This window comes from Mustela nigripes, chromosome 2, assembly GCF_022355385.1.
Source record: "Mustela nigripes isolate SB6536 chromosome 2, MUSNIG.SB6536, whole genome shotgun sequence".
NCBI classification, from domain to species: Eukaryota; Metazoa; Chordata; class Mammalia; order Carnivora; family Mustelidae; genus Mustela; species Mustela nigripes.
This window is the reverse complement of record NC_081558.1, coordinates 103,195,962-103,217,453: the sequence shown is the minus strand read 5'-3', so window position 1 is coordinate 103,217,453 and position 21,492 is coordinate 103,195,962. Positions and strand designations below refer to the sequence as shown.

At 35.6% G+C, this 21,492-nt stretch overlaps 1 protein-coding gene across 4 annotated transcripts in view; it reads right to left on the bottom strand.

Moving 5' to 3' along the window:
* Positions 1-21,492, bottom strand: part of ACAP2 (ArfGAP with coiled-coil, ankyrin repeat and PH domains 2) — a 147,646-nt gene that overhangs the window by 61,528 nt on the left and 64,626 nt on the right. For all 4 annotated transcript variants that reach the window (XM_059391248.1, XM_059391249.1, XM_059391250.1 and 1 more), the window contains exon 5: positions 940-998. In XM_059391248.1, coding sequence (XP_059247231.1) covers positions 940-998 — 59 coding nt within the window. The remainder of the gene's footprint in view (positions 1-939; positions 999-21,492) is intronic.

Sequence of the window (21,492 nt, the reverse complement as noted above, 5' to 3'; positions counted from 1 at the left end):
TATTCTGAAAATCTGAAACATTTGATTCCATTAATGAGCTTAGATAAGCACTTTATTATATCAGAGAACTAGGCAAAATGATTTGAAGACACTGATTTTAAAATACTAATAAAGTAGACCCGAGAAAGACTCTATTTAAAGTCTTTGTAAGAAGCCATAGTTTTTCATGCATACATTCTATAAGGACATTCTGAACATTAGTCTATTATTTGGAAAGAATCTGTGAGACATCACTAACAGGACAATGAATTCTAAACCACTGAACGGCAATGCATTATATTCATGAGATGTGCCACTTTTTTATAGCTTTTAACATCTATAATTTATCCTGAATACTGTAGCATAAACAACTTTATCTGAAATTTTATATATTCTGTCAATAATTAAAAGAGAAAAACTGAATTATTAATGTGGGAAAGGAAACTGTTCCTATCTGGAAAGTTCACGATTTTATCTCCAGTTTAATTTTATTTCACATATAAAATGGGACGAATGTGACACAAAAGGCTCAGATGTAGCAAAAAACATGCACTTTCATGATTCATTCTCATATATTCCATTATCTTCTTTTCAAAGAAAATACCATATTGAGACAATGGAAAATTTAGCCTCAACTATACTAATAGTATTTCAACCACTTTTGAGGCCTGCTTTGATTTTGAATGGTCATTATTTATTTTATTTGTTAATCTATAACAATCCTAGCTATGTATCCTGAATACAAATTTCATAGTATAAATGATTCACTGAAAGGCATGAAGTCTGATTCCCTTATGGAGTATTCATGAGGAAATGCAATATACATTTTACAAAGCAAAAAAACAAAAACTCCAGTATTTTCAGTAAATCACAGTCCATAAAATCCTCCCAAAAGATAACAACTCCCAAATGTGATCATTAATGGATTGCTTTTCTTTCTCTTTATTGCAATTGACTTACTCTTTAACAAAGTTCTGAAGCTGTGCTTTAATTGATCTCTGAGTTTGGTCAAATAGGATCTGAAAGATAAAATGTAACATTAAACAACTAGAAAAGTAAACAAAAAATAATATATAGGTTGATAAGTAACACATCCTTCTACCAGTACTCAATTCTAATAACACCTATACTTCTTACTGAAGACTACATAAAAAATAAGCATTTAAAAAGAAACTGAAACTGACTTTCAAGTCAATTTCATCTGTCTAAAAATTAAAATTATTTCTAATTACAGAGAAAAATCAAATCTGCATTACCATTTAAATAGAGTGCTCAAACAATAGAGCAATTTATTTCCTTGATTTTTAATTCAAGCTTTGAAAAACAACCTGAGAGAGTAACACAAATTCTACTTCATTTACTGCAGGAATTTCTTACTTTAACGTATCAAAACACCTCAAGTAAAAACAACTCCAAAACTGCCTTATATCTTAGTTAGAGGTTTCTCATTTGGGAAGACCTAGAGATTTAAATGTTTTATATTATTAATTCAAGTAAACATTATATAGTCCTTTAGGTTCAATGACTAGTAAGACTGGAGAAAAGAACAAAATTTTATTCCTTATGACAATATTTTGCCCCACTTAAATAATGCCACATATTAAACTTTAGTAGTTTTATGTGTGGGAATTTCACTGGGCTTGTCATGGAAATTCTGAGTACTACGATAATGTATAGATACTCTACATTTAGAGTTTGAAACAAATGTCAGATAAACAGGCACAAAAATCAGTATTTAGGAGTGCCTGGATAGCTCAGTTGTTAACTGTCTGCCTTCGGCTCAGGTCATGATCCCAGTGTCCCGGAACTGAGCCCCGTGTCAGGCTCCCTGCCCTTCAGGAAGCCTGCTTCTCCCTCTCCCACACCCCCTGCTCTCACTATGTTCCTGCTCTCACTATTTCTCTCTGTCAAATAAATAAGTGAAATCCTTAAATATATATATATCAATATTCAACACAAAACAAAAAAAATCCTGTATCCTTCTCATTAAAAACAGTATCAATTTCGTTTTCTCTGAAATCTTGCTACTAAATGCTGAACACCAACACCACACACACACACACACACACCACACCTGGGTTGAGTACTACAGGATTTAAAAATATGCCAATTTGCTTCGAGAGAAAAAAATGATTTTCTGTAATATGTTAAATCCAAAGTATTAAATTCAAATTAAGCATAAGAGAGGAAATAATAAAGATGATCGGAAGTCAGCTAAACAGAAAACAGAAAATCAGTAACCAAAACTCAACGAAACCATAAGCCAGTTCTTTCAGAAGATCAATAAAGTTGATAAACCTCCTGCCAAAATGATCAAGAAACAATTTTAAAACATAAACTTCAGGGGCACCTGGGTGGCTCAATCAGTTAAGTGTCTGACTCTTATTTTGGCTCAGGGTTGTGAAATCAAATCTCATATTGGGCTCCATGCTGGGTGTGGGGCCTACCTGAGGTTCTCTCTCTCTTTCTCTCTCTCTCCCTCTGTCCCTCCTCCCAACTCTAAAAAAAAAAAATACTTTAAATACCAAGAAGAAGAGAGATGACAAAACCACAGATTCTACAAGTACTAAAAAGAATAATCAGGGGAACTGAGGAATAATTTTATGCCTATACATTCAACAAACAAGATGGGTTAATTCCTTGAAACACAAAAACCACCAAAACTCACTCAGTAAAAAATCAATAACCTAAACAGAATAAAAGAAATAGAATCTACAGTTAAAAACCCATATACTATAAAGTTAAAGCTATACTTACATAAAACTTAGCAATCCCATTCCTAGGCACTTGCCCAAGAAAAAAAAAAAAAAACTTAAGATTTACACCAAACTCTGTAACCAAACATTTATAGCAACTCCATTATTAACTGCCAAAACCTGGAAACAACCCAAACATCCTTAAAGAAATAAACTATGGTACATCCATGCAATTGAATACTACTCAATAATAAAAAGGAACAACTACTAATACATACAACAACATAGATGAATCTCAATAGATTTACCTAAGTAAAATAAATCATATTCAAAAGGCTACAAGCTATATGATTCCATTTATATGACACTCAAAAAAGATAAAACTATAGGAATAAAAAAATAAATCAGAAATTTCTAGTGGTCAGGGGTAGATGGAAGGGTACTAACAAAGGAATAAATAAGGGTATTCTTAGGGTTACTAGAACTGTCATGCGTATAGAGTGTGGTATAAGATCCAAACTGTATGTGTTTGTCAAAATTCATAAAACTAATTAATAGCATTTATCACAGAATTTAAACAAACAATCCTAAAATTTGTATAGAACCCCAAAGATCCAAAGCAATCTTGCAAAAGAACAAAATTGGACGCATCACAATCCCAGATTTCAAACTATACTACCAAGCTATAGTAATCAAATATTATGGTGCTAGCAGAAAAACATACACACAGATCAATGGAACAGAATAAAGAACCCAGAAACAAACTCATGTTTCATTAATCTATAAGAATATACAGCAGAGAAAAACACAGTCTCTTCAATACATACTGCTGGGGAAACTGGATAGCTACATGCAAAAGAATTAAACGGACCACTTTCTTACACCATACACAAAAACAAACTCAAAACAGAATAAGACCTAAATGTGATACCTGAAACCATAAATATCCTAAAAGAATATACAGACAGTAAACTCTTGGACATTGGCCTTAGTGTTTTTCTGATTCTATCTCCCCAGGCAAGGGAAATAAAAGAAAAATAAACAATTGTGACTACATCAAATTAAAAAGCTTTTGCATGGTGAAGGAAATCATCAATAAAATGAAAAGGCAACATACTGACTAGGAGAAGATATTTGCAAATGATATATCTGATAAGGGGTTAATACCCAAAATACATAAAGATATCATACACGGGGCACCTAGACGGTTTAGTTGGTTAAGCATCTGCCTTCCACTCAAGTGATGATCTCAGGGTTCTGGGATCAAGCCCCACATCAGGCTCCCCACTCAGTGGGAAGTATGCCTCTCCCTTTCTCTCTCCCTTTGTGATATCTCTTGCTCTCGCTCTCACTCCCTCTCAAATAAATTAAAAAAAAAAAAAACTTAAAAAAAAAGAATTCATACATAAAACAAACAATCTGGTTTAAAATTGGCAGACAACCTGGGTAGACATTTTTCCAAAGACAATACACAGATGGCCAACAAGCACATAGAAAGATTCTCAACATCACTCATCATCAGGGAAATGCAAATCAAAATCATAATGAGCTATCACCTCACACAAGTCAGAATGGCTAATATCAAAAAGATAAGAACAAGTGTTGGTAAGCATATGGAAATAAGGGAACCCTCAATATCCCTCATGAATACAGATGCAAAAATTCTTAATATGTAACTAATACATAATAACAACATATAAAAGGGACAACATATCATAACTAATTGGGATTTATTTTGGAATTGCGAGATTGATTTAACACTTAAAGACAATGACTATAATTTGCCATGTTAACAAACTAAAACAAAAACTACAGGACTATCTCAACAGATACAAAAAGCATTTAACCAAATACAACATCCATTCCTGACAAAAATTCTCAAGAATCCAGGAATAGAAGGAGACTTCCTCAAATTAATAAAAGGCACATATGAAAAACCTACCACTAACATATTTAGTGGTGAAAGGCTTCTTAATGGCAATGATCAAGAACAAGGAAAGAATGTCTGCTCTCATCACTTCTATTCAACATCGTACTAGAAATCCTAGCAATGCAAGTAAGCAAGAAAAATGGAAAAAAGGGGAAATATTAGAAAGGAAGAATATAAACCTATCTTTATCCACAGGTGATACAATTGGCAATACAGATAATATGGAATTTACAAAAAAGTCTACTAGAACCAGTAAGTGTATTTAGCAGGGCCACAGGAACAAAGTCAATATACATAAATCAATTTCTATATACCAGCAACAACTAATTAGAAACCAAACTTTAAAAAATATTTATAGTAGGGGCACCTGGGTGACCCAGTGGGTTAAAGCCTCCACCTTTGGCTCAGGTCATGATCCCAGGGTCCTGGGATCCAGCCCAGCATCGGCGCTCAGCTCAGCAGGGAGCCTGCTTTCCTTCCCCTCTCTCTATCTACCATGATCTCTGTCTGTCAAATAAATAAATAAAATCTTTAAAAAATATATTTACAGTAGCATCAAAAAATAGGAAATACTTGGGCATTTATCTGACAAAAGATATATAAGACTTGTACAGTGAAGACTACAAAACATTACGAAGAAAATTAAAGAAAACTTAAATAAATGGAGAGACAAATTGTGTTCATGGACTGGAAGACTCAATACTAGTATGATGTCAAGTTTTACCAAACTGATCTATACATTCAATGCAACACCACTCAAAATCCCAGTAAGATTTTCTGAAGAAGCTGAAACTCTGATTCTAAAATTTATGTGAGAACATAAAAGACCTAGAATAGCAAGCCAATTTCCAAAAAAATAAAAAATAAAAAGGAACAAAGCTGGAATAGCTACACTACGTGACTTCAAGGCTTACTATGAAAGCTACAGTAATTAGGCTATTATCCTATTAGAATAAAGATAAGCAAAAAGATCAGTGAAACTAAATAGAGCCCCAAAATGACACACACTTTTTTTTTAGACAAAAGGTACCAAAAATGTGGTGGTACACTGGCAAGAACAGCTGCCTTCCAAAAGGTGCCAATATGGGAAAGATAATTTTTTGAGCAAGTGGTGTTAGAACAAACTAAAGAGTCATATGCTGAAAAAAATAAACCTTGACCCTTACCATGCAAGCATACAGAAAATTTAACTCAGAATGGATCACAAATCTAAACAGAATAAATCGGTAAACATTTCTTGGTAGGACACAAAAAGAAAACTATATATAAAAAAAAGACAATCAATAAATTGACAATCAAAATTAAAAACTACTGCTCTTCAAAAGATATGGTTATAAAAGTAAAAAAGTAAAAGCCTGAGAGAAAATATCTGCAAAACATTTATCTGACAAAAAAACGTATCTGGAGGGACGCCTGGGTGGCTCAGTTGGTTGGGCGGCTGCCTTCGGCTCAGGTCATGATCCCAGGGTCCTGGGATCGAGTCCCACATCGGGCTCCTTGCTCGGCAGGGAGCCTGCTTCTCTCGCTGCCTCTACTTGACTCTCTGCCTGCTTGTGTGTACTCTCTCTCTCTGGCAAATAAATAAAATCCTTAAAAAAAAAAAAAGTATCTGGAATACAGAAAGAATTCTTTCAACTAAATAATAGTAAGATTTTAAAACTCCAGAAATTTTTAATGTGCAAAAGATCTGACATTTCACCAAAGAAGATACACTAATGGAAAATAAACACACCAAAAAAAGATGCTCGGCATCATTAGTTATTAAGAAAATGCAAATTAAAACAATGATTAATTTAAAAAGAATGACGATACCAACTGTTCTGATTGTGTGAAACAACCAGAACTCTCAGACATGGCTGCTGTAAAATACATAGTCAACTTCAGAAAACAATTTCCAAATTTTGTGAGGTTTTCTTTAATTTCTTTGAAGAAGTTAAAATTTTTTTTAATTTAACAAAGAAAGAATATTAACATTATTATAAACAATAATAAAATAAGTTCTTTGCTCTTCCCTTAATTTTTCTTAGCAATGTTTTGTAGTCTTCACTATACAAATAGTTTTGTAAAAAGTTAAACATAATCCTACCTTATGAATTAGCCATTCTACTCCTATTTACACAAAAGAAATAAATGCATATACCTATGTAAACTTTTACATAATTTTTTATAGGCAGCTTTATTTTTTATAGCCAAAACCCAGAAACAACTCAAATATTCATTGTGGTAGCTTTAAAATATGTCCACAAATTCTTTAACACTGCTCTCTTCAAAAGTGGAGTCTGATACTTCTCACCTTGAGAAAAGGCTGGTTATGGTACCATACTTCTAACAAATGGTAATCTGGAGGAAGTGACAATGTGTGACTTCTAACAGAAGACTAAGTCATGAAGAGTAATGCAGCTTTCTCTTTGCCCTTGCTCTTGGATCACTTGTTTAGGTAGTAATTGCATTCCATGTAGTAAGGACATTCAAGAATTCCTGCCCAGGGAGAAGGATCCTTGGGAGGAACTGAGGCTTGGATCCAACAGCCATGTACATGGCCCTGTCTTGGAAGTAGATCCTCCAGCTCCAGTAAAGCTTTCAACTGACTGTGGCCCAACCAACACCTTAACAGCAATCTTACAGAAGACTCTGAGCCAGAGCAACCCAGCTCTTTAAAAATTCCTGGCCCAGAAACCATGATAGTAAGTGTTTATTGTTTTAAGCCACTAAATTTTGTGGGTAATCCACTGTATAGTAATAGGTAACTAATACATGCATCAACAGGTCAATGGATAAATAAATTATGATATATCCATATAGTGTAATAGTATTAAGCAATAAAAAAAATTTGACAACCATAAAACTACTGTGTTTCAAAATAATTACACTAATTCCATTTAGAAAAGCCAAACTAACCAATAACGATAGAAAGCAGATCAATGAATGTCTAGAAATAAGGAGACGGCAAACAGAATTCTAAAGTGGCATAGGAAAACTTTTGCGGTGTAACTGTTACTATGCTCACTCAGGTGACCATTTACACGGAGGTTTATATATGTCAACACGAAATTATATGATTTCATATGCTGGTTATATAATTACTCAGTAGCACTTCTTTAAAAAATCCATATATTCCAGGGAGAAAAAAACACAATGTTTTCCTGTGTAGCACTGTCACTGTTTTAAAACTATAAAAGCATTACCATCTACATTCTCCAAGACAGAGCATTACCTCAACCAAATTTTATATACACTTGAAGAGGATTAAGAAGTATTTTAGGAAACTGCCAATTATCTAGACAACATATTTTCAACACCTCCACTACAGTGAAAAGTATGTTGTTAATGCAAAAGCAACTGAGTAAAGAGTTGTCTCCTACTTGCCAACTGCATGCCACTGGGCCAACCTACCAGCTAACTACTGCTCTTCTTGTGCGGAACTGCTCCACAGAGTTGCCTGCAATTAGTTCCATTTCCTAAATCACTAATCTATACTCTGCCTGAGGCAGAATTCACAACCTTACTTTTCATATGCTAAAAATAAGAAGCTGGACAAAACTTGAAAGAATCAGAGGCTGAAATAAAAACAGCCTTGTCAATGTTCCTGGAAGCCAGGTACCAAATGAAGTTTGTAGAACTCTTTCCTAAGCTTTCTCCCTTTATCTGATTTCCCCATTTTCCTTGTGTTGTGTTCTACTATCTTCACTAGTTAAGGATTCTGATCCAGACCTTATTCAAGGTGCTTGGTGACCACCCAAAAACTTTACCTAGGTTTTAGACCCAAAAAATGGTTTTATCCACAGAATTGAGTACATCTCAGGTCTTGTCTTCTGTTTTATACCACAAAACCTGGAAGGGTATAATAAAGCCACAGTCAGACATTTGGTGGGTGAGGGTAGCTACCAACACGAAAGCTAAGGTTCAATTCTATTTCTGGACATGAACAGTATTATTTCTAGTGACATATATATATGTAGCAAATAATCAACAATGAATCATTTGACCTACTGCTAATTATAAAAGGATCTGACCTGAATACAAAGATAACATATGGCTGTTTAACACCAATGGCTTTGGGTGCCTGGGTGGCTCAGTTGGTTAAGTGGCAGACTCTCAATTTTCAAGCTCAGATCATAATCTCAATATTGTGGGATCGAGCCCCACGTTGGGCTCCACGTGGAGAGTCTGCTTAACGATTCTCTCTCTCCCTCTCCCTTAGCCTCCCACCACTCACCCTCTCAATCAGTCTTTAAAACTAACAGCTTACACTCAGGTTTACTCCCCATTCATGCTTAGACCTGGTTAAAAGCAACACTATCTCATCTGCTTTCAGGAAAGGATGAAAGCTGAGATGCACTTTATACATGGCAAACAGTACTCTAGGAAAGTTAGCTGAAGACATGTTACACATTCATAGTTGGCACTGAAAAGTTCCCAATTCTTACCATTTAGGTCCCACTGGTTCGAAGTATAAATTTTGTAGTTTATAGTCTTTGTCTTCCATTTAAATATTACTCAACTACCACAGCGCTTTCTTCTATAATTCTACAGGACATAATCATCCTGTCCTTTCCAAAATCTATTGAAGAGTATAGGACTATGGCTATGGACTCACTGAATGTTTTTATGTTTTTAAGATTTTATTTATTTATTTGAGAGAGATCATGAGCAAGCAGAGGGGAAGGGCAGAGGGAGAGGGAGAGTCTCAAGTAGACTCCCTGTTTGAGAGTTTTAGGGATGGGGAAAAATTTTTTCTAAAGGTTCCAAACACTTGGGTCATGGCACACCCTACTGGTGTATCAAAAGATACAATGGACTGTATATATAGATGAACACCAAGAAGTCTTCTCATCCCTCCATGTACATGGTATTCTCCCACCAAAAAGTAGAGTTAATTTCCCTTTACAATGAATCTGGGGTACCCTTGTGTCTTGCTTTGACCAAAAGAATGTAGCAGAAATGATTTTGTGTCATTTCCAGGCCTAGGCCTTAAGAAAAACCAGCTATCACATTAAGAAGTCTGACTACCGTGCTGGAGACAGACCCACATTGTAAGAGAAAAGCCCTAAAGAATGAAAGACTCCAAAGGGCAGGAGAAGCCAGGCCAGTCCCAGCCATTCTAGCCACCCCAGATGAGACACCAGACATGCTCGATCCTCCAGCCACCCACACAAGCCACTCAACCAAAACCAACTGATGTACAGACAAGCTGTCCCCTCCAACCCCTACCCAAACACATGACAATAGTTGTTTTAGGTCACCAAATGTTGGGGTGTTTAAACAGCCAGAAATAAGTAAGATGTCAATAGTCTTACATAAGATATTAGTGTTTATAAGGGTTTTGGGTTTTGTTCTTGTTTTTTTAAAAGAGGGAGAGGGAGGCAGAGAATCTTAAAAACAGGCTCCATGCTCAGCATAGAGCCCAATGCCAGGCCTAATCTCACAACTGTGAGATCATGACCTGAACTGAAATCAAGAGTCAGACACTTAACCAATGGAGCCACACAGTAGGGTGTTCTATTTGGTACAACCATTCAAAAATTACCAACTGCTAAAATTACATCTTTGCTAAAATTATATTTTATTTGTCTGACTTGCTCTGTAAAGTATTTAAATACAGTAATTATTACTTAAACAAAATTATGTAACTTTCCCCCTGGTGTTACCATTTGAATCATCCAAAATTATTTTAGTCACAATTTGTTTGTCATCACTTCTTGGCTTTGTGCTCACTGTTAAAATATTTCATCTTTCTTTGCCTCTTCATAAATTTTTGCTATTAATGTGCTCTTATTTTTCATATTTCTCCTACTTATAAGCTTTGTATGGCTGTTTCCTTATCATCATCATTTATATGAGGTATTCCTATTAGAATACAATCGATTATTTTTTGGACTATTACTTCTTGATATTTATTATTGGCTTTTGATATTAATTAGCCAAACTCTGACTCTTGATGAAATTTCATTGTTTTCTTTTTAATTATTAAAAAACATTTATTTTTGAAGTGAAATTAAATGCACATAATCTGTTGTGATAAGCACTGAGGGTTACACATAAGTGATGAATCACTAAATTCCACCCCTGAAACTAATATTACACCATATGTTAACTAACTCGAATTTAAATAAAAAATTGAAATAAACAGATGCACATAAACATTTAAATGGGATTGTAGGCATTTACAGATCTAAAACACTTTGAAAATTTGATTTTCTGATCTTACATAAGAGTAACATTTATTGCATTTACTAAAATGAATTATTATTTTCTATTTTATTTATTAAATGTTCATTTTATCTTTCAACATAATTTTAAAACATTTTAAGAATGCAGAAAAATACATATATACATATCAATTTCTGAACCTTAAGACATATATTGTTTCATTTTCATACTTAAGGAGATTTTTTACTCATTGTTTTCCCACCATGATGGACAAACTTTTCAATAAATAGTGCTGGAAAGTGATCACATTCAGAATACAAACACAATGGCCCAAATTATCTTCTTTGATAAAGTCATTTAGCAAAGACATTAAATGAATCATGGTAGAAGCAAACCATACAGGACTTCAACACAAAACATCCATTTCATACAGAAAGATTTGTACTCTAAAGTTCTGCAAACACAAAATAAGAGACAAAGTTCTTTTATGAGACCAGTCACAACAATATCAGATTAAGAAACCAGTTACAAAGAAAAAAAAAAAGCAGTTAGTTACAAGACTACCCAAGTAAGAGCTAGAGCCAGAATGCCTCATACAATTGCAAAATTGCACAATATATTAGCTTGCAAGGACAATGTCAAAACTTCATAATTTCCAAATAGGCAAAGGAAATTAAAAAGGTACCACATTTGAGTAACAGAACAGATGCACTTGACAGCATGCTCAATAAACACAACAATCACTAATCCAGAAGAAAACTTTTTCAGAAGTGTTTATTGTTGAGTGATGATTCTACATGTTAAGAACTATGCTGAAGTTAACAGCAATGGTTGAAATGTCTGCATAGAAGATTTTCTTGCAAAGCCATTGATTGTTTTTGCAAAGTACCAAAACAAACTCCTAGGGATGAAATACTCAAAATGCCAGAAGAAAACTCTAAAACAAAAAAAGATTATATTATGGAGACATTATAATATTCCATACTGATACTGCTGTCACAATGACAACAAGAGGTAAATTTCTGCTAAAAATTCATTTGGAAAACTCTGAAGATCTAGTAAGACATAATTTCACAAAACATCTTTTCATAAAGTAAAAGTTTGTGTGCAGATATAAATTCCAAGCTAAATGTTATCAAAATAATGTATGAATCTAAACAAAATATTCAAAACCTTTGGTTTATCCATTTTTAGCTTTTTGGTAAAGAAAGGATATGAGAGGGGCGCCTGGGTGGCTCAGTGGGTTAAAGCCTCTGCCTTCAGCTCAGGTCATGATCCCAGAATCCTTGGATCCAGCCCCCATCAGGCTCTCTGCTCAGCAGGGAGCCTGCTTCCTCCTGCCTCTTTGACTGCCTCTCTGCCTACTCATGATCTCGGCCTGTCAAATAAATAAATAAAATCTTTAAAAAAAAAAAAAAAAGAAGGGATATGAGAATATCACTCTCTGCTGTTTCAAACAAAACATATTGGCTGTCCAAAGGAGGAACTATACCTCAGTTTATAAGTTAAAAGTGAATTCAAGGGCGCCTGGGTGGCTCAGTGGGTTAAGCCGCTGCCTTCGGCTCAGGTCCTGGGATCGAGTCCCGCATCGGGCTCTTTGCTCAGCAGGGAGCTTGCTTCCCTCTACCTCTCTCTCTGCCTGCCTCTAGGTCTACTTGTGATCTCTCTCTGTCAAATAAATAACTAAAATCTTTAAAAATAATAATAATAATAAATAAATAAGTGAATTCAAAAAGTTTAGGAAGAATAAATCTCAACTTACAGATTTGGCTAATGCTAATTATTGACTTTAAAATATGGCTTAAGTAAAATTCTGCAAACTGATTAACTTCTTTCAAGCAATCCTTGATATTTTTGACAATTAACATACACTAACAAACTGTGTGGATTCAGAGTGTTGGAAGGAAGAGGCTGAGAATGAATCACTGAGGAGTCAGTGTTATAATCTACATCCACAAAGAGAATTATTCAAAGTTAATTAAGGATTAAAGGAAGAAAAAGTAGGTAAACCAACTTCTGTATATACCTCCGAAAAAGGTTCATCATTACTTTATTCAAAATCTATTCAGTTTAGCCAGGAAAATTCAAGCATTACATATGTCAATGAAAGGGGGGGAGAACCTCAACTTAATGAATGATTACTCCTTTAAAGGACAACTTAGAGATAAAAAATTACTTAAATTCTAATTATGGGATAAAAAAGGTCCTATCAATCAGGAGGAAGGGGCAATAAATAAATTCCTGTCAATCAGGAGCAAAGGGAAATGAACACTCACCTGCCTTTCACAAATATGCCTACTTATGCAGACAACATTCTCATCAGTGACAATGACCAAGAATTTGAAAAGATCATCAATTTCAAAATCTTAATCAGGAATTGCCTGAAACTATTTCATGCACAAGACCTATTTTTGTTAAAAAGTTATGTTCATGGAAGCTAGCTCAAGATTCTCATTAAAATATTTTTTAGGGTGCCTGGGTGGAAAACACAGCCTGTGTCTGTTTGGTAAACAAACTATTATTGGGGGCCGCTTAGGGTACTCAATCAGTTAAGCAGCTAAGCGTCTGCCCTCTGCTCAGGTCATGATCCCAGGGTCCTGGGATCAAATCCAACACCAAGCTCTCTGCTTAGCCAGGAGTCCACTTCTCCCTCTTCCTCTGTCCCTCCCCCTGCTTGTGCAAGGGTACACTCGCTCTCTCTCTCTCTAATGAATAAAATCTTTAAAAATATATATATATTAAATATTTATAAGTGTTATACAAACTCAATGTGTAATATTGTCCCTAATACTATGTGTTTTATTTTAACATAATTCTATTAAAAAGAATTTTTTATTTATTAAATATTTATTAATTACTTTAACATAATTCCATTTTAAAAATCTAAACATTTTTCACCAACTCCCAGACAGGACATGACACTTGCATGAAACCATCTATTGAGTGAATGAGTAGACAGCTATAATATGGAAACTCAAACTTACCAAAAAACTAAGCAAAGAATTACACATTTTATAGAATTTATATAGCAATTCAACCTTAAAGCTTCATTCAGCAAAGGTAATAATCAAATAAATATTCAAATTCCTTACACCAATAGCAAATTAGAATCCAAGAGAGTCATCAGTAAAGTTATAGAAATCTCTAATTTCCAGAAAAACAAGTCAGAATTCAAGTCAGCTCCAATACATAATAGAATGTAGCACATATGACCTGCTCTGGAAAAGTCAAGAGTTGCATCTTCTAAAGACATGAGTTAAAATGGAACCCTAGGGAATTCTGATTCTGTAAGGAAAAAGGAACAATAACATCCACTTTTACAGAAACCACAAAAAAATCCAAATAATTTTTTTAAACAACCAAATGATCTAAGCCCAATCTATGTTTTTTTTTTAAAGATTTTATTTATTTATTTGACAGAGAGAGATCACAAGTAGACAGAGAGGCAGGCAGAGAGAGAGGGAAGCAGGCTCCCTGCTGAGCAGACAGCCTGATTCCGGCCTCGATCCCAGGACCCTGAGATCATGACCTGAGCCAAAGGCAGCGGCTTAACCCACTGAGCCACCCAGGTGCCCAGCCCAATCTATATTTAATCTTACTTGGCTAAAAACACAAATGGCTCTATTATTTCAAACATTTATTTAAACACATAAAGTTATTCATAAATGACATCTGTAAAATATCCAGCTTTTTATCCTGACACAAATTGATACACCAAAACCTAAGTGTTACAAAGTCTGCTATAGACTGTGAGCAGATTCCAGCATTTATTACATTTTAGAAGGCAGTTTTGTCATATCCTATAAAGCCTTCTTCACCCTGTAATGCTATGTAATTAAAATTCATTGTAGAGAATGCTACTAAAATAAAGCATTTTATGTAGCAAGGCTTTTCCCACATATTAACAAATGGCTCTGAGATCATATTTAAATCTTATAATAAATAATGCTTTGTAATCTTTGTAATATTTATAACTAAAAGTCATCTAGTAAAGCCCATTCATTTTACAGAGGAAGAGCATAAAGCTCAGAAAAATTAAATGATCTCCCCAGGATAAGAATTATGCACGTAGGCCATCTGAGTGGCTCAGTGGGTTAAAGCCTCTGCCTTTGGCTCAGGTCATGGTCCCAGGGTCCTGGGATTGAGCCCCACATCGGGCTTTCCACTCAGGGTGGAGCCTGCTTCCCCCTCTCTCTCTGCCTGCCTCTCTGCCTACTTGTGATCTCTCTCTCTCTCTCTCTCTGTCAAATAAATAAATAAATAAAATCTTTTTTAAAAAAAAGAATTATGCAAGTACGAGGGATATTATAGTAAACAAGAAGTATGTCATCCCTGTCTATATTCGAGTTAAGGTGAAGTATGTAGTATTATGATTGAGGAAGAATCTTTGCCTCATATATAAGAACTCTGATTCAAGTACACACAAGTCACTTCTCCTGGGAAAAATTAGAAGTACTTGTTAACAAGAAACCAAAAGGCCAGGTAAAACAGACAGCATAGCAACTATAAAAGGAAAGAATATTAAATTAAACCAAGGTCTTACAATTTCATACTTTTATCTATCAGTGGGAAAATTTCTGAGATGTTATAAAAAAATATGCAGATAAAATTAGAAAATTATTTGACACCTCAGTGTACTTTCAGAGCTTTCTATATATACATATACAGTACATACACAAACACACACAAGCTCACCAACCTACAGCCTTAAGACCTCTGAGCAGATAGGCAGACAGAAAGTAATCTGTTGGTTTGCAAATTATTTTTTTTTTAAGATTCTATTTATTTCAGAAAGGGAGAGAGAGAGAGAGAGAACACAAACAGTGGGGAGAGGCAGAGAAGGAGGGAGAAGCAGACTCCCTGCAGAGCTTGATCCCAGGACTATGAGATCAGGACCTGAGCTAAAGGTAGAAATTTAACCAGCCATCCAGGTGTCCCATTTGCTAATTAATTTTAAAGCAACATAAATTTTACAGTCAAAACAGAGATTCTGAAGTTTTTCAAGTGCCAGAAATAATAAAAGAAAAATTTTTAAACATCACTTTTAATTATCTACCCAGTGTGTGCTGTCACTGATTTTAAAAATTTATACTCATTTAATGACTATTAAAAAACACTTAAGAATTTTAATAACTTCATAACCTCGGTCTCCTTAACTCTGTTGTGAGTAACTACTTTCTACTATGAATCTTCCAGGTAGTAGTAGCAGAGATTAATATAACAAAGTGTCTACAGTCATGGAACTTAGAACAGACAATAAATTAGGCACATACATACACTTAAGAACAAGGCCACATATCTGTACATCATTGTGTGTGTCTGGTGTGCACACTCAGGTATGTGCGTATGTGTATAAAAAACAGTAAAATAACATAAAAGTGACCATAACATGGTCAAGAAGGTTTCTCTGAGAGGTTGTGACCTAAAAAAGGTGTTAGGAAGAGAAGGAATATTATAACGAAAACAGCCACAGATAGATATGAAGAAAGAACATTCCGCACAGAATAGATAGCAAGTGCAAAGGGCCTAAGAGGAGAGCTACTTTGATGTTAAAGAGAGTCCAAGTAGCTTCAGCCAAGCACAGAGTTGAGATGAGATCAGGGAGTTATCAGCAAAAGGCTGGTCATAGGACTTGGTAGACCATGGTTATAATGGATTTTACTTTGAGTGTGATGGGAATCTAGAACAGTGGAATGCTGTTAATTTATATATATACATACATATACATATATATATATATATATATATATATATATATATATATATATTTTTTTTTTTTTTTTTTAATATTCTCTTTATTTACCTGACACACAGAGAAAGAAATCACAAGCAGGCAGAGAGGCAGGCAGGGGGGCGGGGGGGGGTGGGGGAAGCAGGCTCTCCAACAAGCAGAGAGCCCGATACGGGGCTAGATCTCAGAACCCTGAGATCACGACCCGAGTCCAAGGCAGAGGCTTTAACCCACCGAACCACCCAGGCGCCCCTGTTAATTTATATTTTTATAGTTCTTCCTGACAGCGTGCCTGAGTGGCTCAGTCGGCTTGATTTTGGCTGGGTCATGATCTCAGGGTCGACCCTCACATCGGGCTCCATGCTGAATGTGGAGCCTGCTTAAGAGCTCTCTCTCCCTCTGTCCCCCACCATACTCACTCACGCTCTTTCAAAAATAAATATAACAAAATAAAAATAGAAAATAAAAACAAAAATATAATATATAACATAGTGAATATAAAATTTTTTTAAATCTTTTCCTGGCTGCTGTATACAGAACTCATTGTAGAGGGGCACCTGAGTGGCTCAGTGGGTTAAGCCTCTGCCTTTGGCTCAGGTCATGATCTCAGGGTCCTGGGATTGAGCCCCTCGCCTGACTCTCTGTTCAGCAAGGAGCCTGCTTCTCCCCTTCTCTCTCTGCCTGCTGCTCTGCCTACTTGTGATCTCTCTCTTTCTGTCAAATGAATAAATAAAATCTTAAATAAATAAAATTAAAAAAAAGAAGAAGAAGAAGAACTCATTGTAGAAAGACAAGAAAAGAAGAAGAAACACAAGTTGGGAGGCTATAATCCTAAACAAGAGGTGGTAGTAGTTTAGACTTGGAGGTGCTACTGCTAGATGGATTGGGGTGTATTTTGCTAATATACTAGATATGGAGAATACAGAAAAAAGAAAAATCATATAAGAAGTTTTAAGGATAAAAATCATTAAGCTGCACAATAATTTGCCTGCCAAAAATAATTTTTTTCCTCAGTGCAACTGGTTTTTATTATTAAAGCAAAGACTGGAAAACGGCTATTTCCCCACCTTGCTACGACCCTGCCACCAACCTCTAGATTCATCCTGTTATGTCCTGTGAAGGTGAAAACTAGATTTGTCTGGAAAAGACTCAGAAATGCTCATCCCCACCAAAACTATTTTCAAATTATAGCCTTTATGTTTGGTATGACGGTTAATTGTTGGTCTTCACCATTGTATCACCCTTCCATGGACTCCTCCTCTATACTGCCAGGTACTAGAAGTCTGCAAAGTGTATTTCCTAGGCCTTCTCGCATATGAAGAGGTTAGGTGCTGCCAATGGAAGCCAGTGTTAGATTAAGAGGCAAGACATAGAGGAGGCCAGTTTTTTTCTGCTTCTGTTTGACACCGCCATCAGTGAGCAACTGTGAGCCACACCAACTACCAGCAGCACTGCTGACCAACCTAGGCAGTTTCAAGGGGACTACAGGCTCCTTGACTCTGGAAGAAGTCCCAAGAAGGCAAGCTTCTGGCTTCCTGGCCAGGTAACAATGGCCGTATTCTCAATAGTGCAGTACTGAGGGGTTCTGGGAAACACCACTTTCCCTTTTGTTTCTCCAGCATCAGGGGCAACAACTGCTCCCATATTTACTAATCTTTAGGTGGCATCACCTTAACTTTTTCTCTTTTTTTAAGATTTTTTATTTATTTGACAGAGAACACAAGTAGGCAGAGAGGCAAGCAGAGAGAGAGGGGGTAAGGGAAACAGGCTCCCTGCTGAGCAGACCCCAATGCAGGGCTCCATCCCAGGACCCTGGGATCATGACCTGAGCCAAAGGCAGAGGCTTTAACCCACTGAGCCACCCAGGTGCCCCAACATTTAACCTTTCAGGTTAATTTCAAATCAACAGCTTTTATCCCCCCAAAATTAATTCTCACTATAGTTTGAAGTTTAACGTAAATGTAAAGTTTAATGTAATAGTTTGAAGTTTAAACACAAGCAATTACTTGATTTAAAAAGAAATCAAACATACTATATTTTGACATCTAAATCCAACAGAAAGCAAAAAGAGAACTAATAAGAAACAAAAGAAACAAATTGGTCAGGGGCGCCTGGGTGGCTCAGTGAATTAAAGCCTCTGCCTTCAGCTCAGGTCATGATCCCAGGGTCCTGGGATAGAGCCCTGCATGGGGCTCTCTGATCAGCAGAGAGCCTGCTTCCCGCCCCCCCACCCCTGCCTGCCTCTCTGCCTACTTGTGATTTCTGTCCATCAAATAAATAAATAAAATCTTTACCAAAAAAAAAAAAAGAAAAGAAAAGAAACAAATTGGTCAAAACATTAGAGCTAAAACCATAAAACTCTTAGAAGACACTGAAGGAATAAATCTTCATCATCTGGGATTTGGTGATGGATTTTTGGATATGACCCCAAAAGCAAAGCAACATAAAAAATAGATAAATTGAATTTCATCAAAATTAACTTTTGTGCAAAGGACATTATCAAGAAAGTGAAAAGACAACTTACAGAATGGGAGAAAATATTGATATATCACTTATCTGATAAGTGTTTAATATCCAAAATATACAAAAAATTCAATTTTAAAAATTCCAATTTTAAAATGGTCAAAGGAGTTGAATGGTAAGGATGACGGAAGATCTACAAATGGCCAATAGGCACATGAAAACATGCTCAACTATATTAAGCATTAGAGGAATGCAAATCAAAACTCAGTGAGACAATACTTCATACCTACTAGGATAGCTATGATCAAAAGAATGGAAAATAGTAAATGTTGACAAGAATGTGAAAAACTGGAATATTCATACATTGCTGGTGGGAATGTGAAATGGTACAGGTTCTGTGAAAAACAATTTAGTGGCTCCTCCAGAAGGAAGTAGTATAGAAGTACCATATGAACCAGTAATTCCATACCTGGATATATACCCCAAAGACCTAAAATCAGAAAATGAAGCAGTACTTGTACATGATAGTTTTTTTTTTTTAATTTATTTATTTGACAGAGAGAAATCACAAGTAGACAGAGAGGCAGCCAGAGAGAGAGAGAGAGTGAAGCAGGCTCCCTGCTGAGCAGAGAGCCCGATGCGGGACTCGATCCCAGGACCCTGGGATCATGACCTGAGCCGAAGGCAGCGGCTTAATCCACTGAGCCACCCAGGCGCCCCTGTACATGATAGTTTTTATACAGATAAAATTTGAAGTACAATTAAAATATTATCAGATAACTTTATCCTTACTTTGTTGACCAAAAAAGCATATCAAATTAAGAACCAAACCTTAGCAGAATTTAAAGAACGTTAAGTGTTGATATTCTTGTTATAAACAGCTGCTAATAAACTTTGAAGCACCAAATAATTATATAACAGCCATACACTTTAAGCTCTTTAAAAAATTGTAAGAAGCATATAAAACAAAATAAACCCAAAATAGATTAAAGACTTGAATGTATGACCAGAACCCATAAAACTCCCAGAAGAAAACACAGGCAATAAGCTCCCTGATGTAAGTCTTGGCAGTAACGTTTTTGGATTTGACACCAAAGCAAAGGCAACAAACATAAAAATAAACAAATGGTACTACATCAAACTGAAAAGTTTCTGCACTACAAAGGAAACCAACAACAAAGTGAGAAAAGCAACTTACTGAATAGCAGAAGATATTTGCAAATCATATATCTGATAAGGGATTAATATTAAAAACTCATACAATAGCAAAAAAAAAAAATCTGATTAAAAAATGGGCAGAGGGTCTGAATAGACATGTTTCCAAAAACAAACATACAGATGGCTGATACATGAAAAGATGTTCTTCATCACTAATCATCAAATGTAAATCAAATTGCAATGAGACACCACCTCATCCCTGTTAGAAAGACCATTATCAAAAGGACAAGAAAACAAAAAAAGACAAGAAATAACAAATGTTGATGAGGTTACAGAGAAAAGGGAACCCTTATGCACTGTTGGTGGCAATGCAAATTTGTACAGCCACTATAGAAAACAGTATTGAGGCTCCTCAAAAAATTAAAATTAGTACTACTACATGATCCAGCAATTCTATTAGGAGAAGAAAGTGAAAACATGAACTATTTACAATAGCCACGATATGAAAACAACCTAAAGGTCCATCAATGGATGAACAGATAAAGAAGATATAGATACATAGATAAATATGTGTGTATAGATAGATAGATACATGGGGCACCTGGGTGGCTCAGTGGGTTAAGCCTCTGCCTTCGGCTCAGGTCATGATCCCAGGGTCCTGGGATCGAGCCCCGCATCGGGCTCTCTGCTCAGCGGGAAGCCTGCTTCCTCCTCTCTCTCTCTGCCTGCCTCTCTGCCCACTGCCTACTTGTGATCTCTCTCTGTCAAATAAATAAATAAAATCTTTAAAAAAAAAAAAAAAGATTTAGATAGATAGATACACATACAATGCAATACTACTTAGCCATAAAAAATAATGAACCTCTGCCATTTGCAACAAAATGGATGGACCTTTCAGCCATTATGCTAAGTGAAATAAGTCAGAGAGAAAAAGATAAATACTGTATGATTGCACTCAGATATAAAATTTTTTAAATAACAACAAAAAACAAGTTTAAGGCTATGGAGAACAGACGGGTCTGGTGGCTGCCTGAGGCAGGGGTAGGGGGTAATGGGGGTCATTTCTAGTTATAAAAGGAGTATGTTGTGGGAATGTAACAAACACCATGATGACTATAGTTAATAATACCATACTGCATAGGTGCCTGGGTGGCTTCGTCAGTTAAGCAGCCGACTCTTGATTACAGCTCAGGTCGTGATCTCACATCTGGCTCTGAGCTCAGTGAAGAGTTTTCCTGTCCCTCTCCCTCTGCTCCTCCCCTGCCCTCAAATAAATGAATAAAATCTTTTTAAAAATAATAATAATAATACACCACATATTTAAAATTAGGTAAGAGAGTAGGTCTTGAAAGTTCTCATCACAAGAAAAAAAACTTTTAACTATA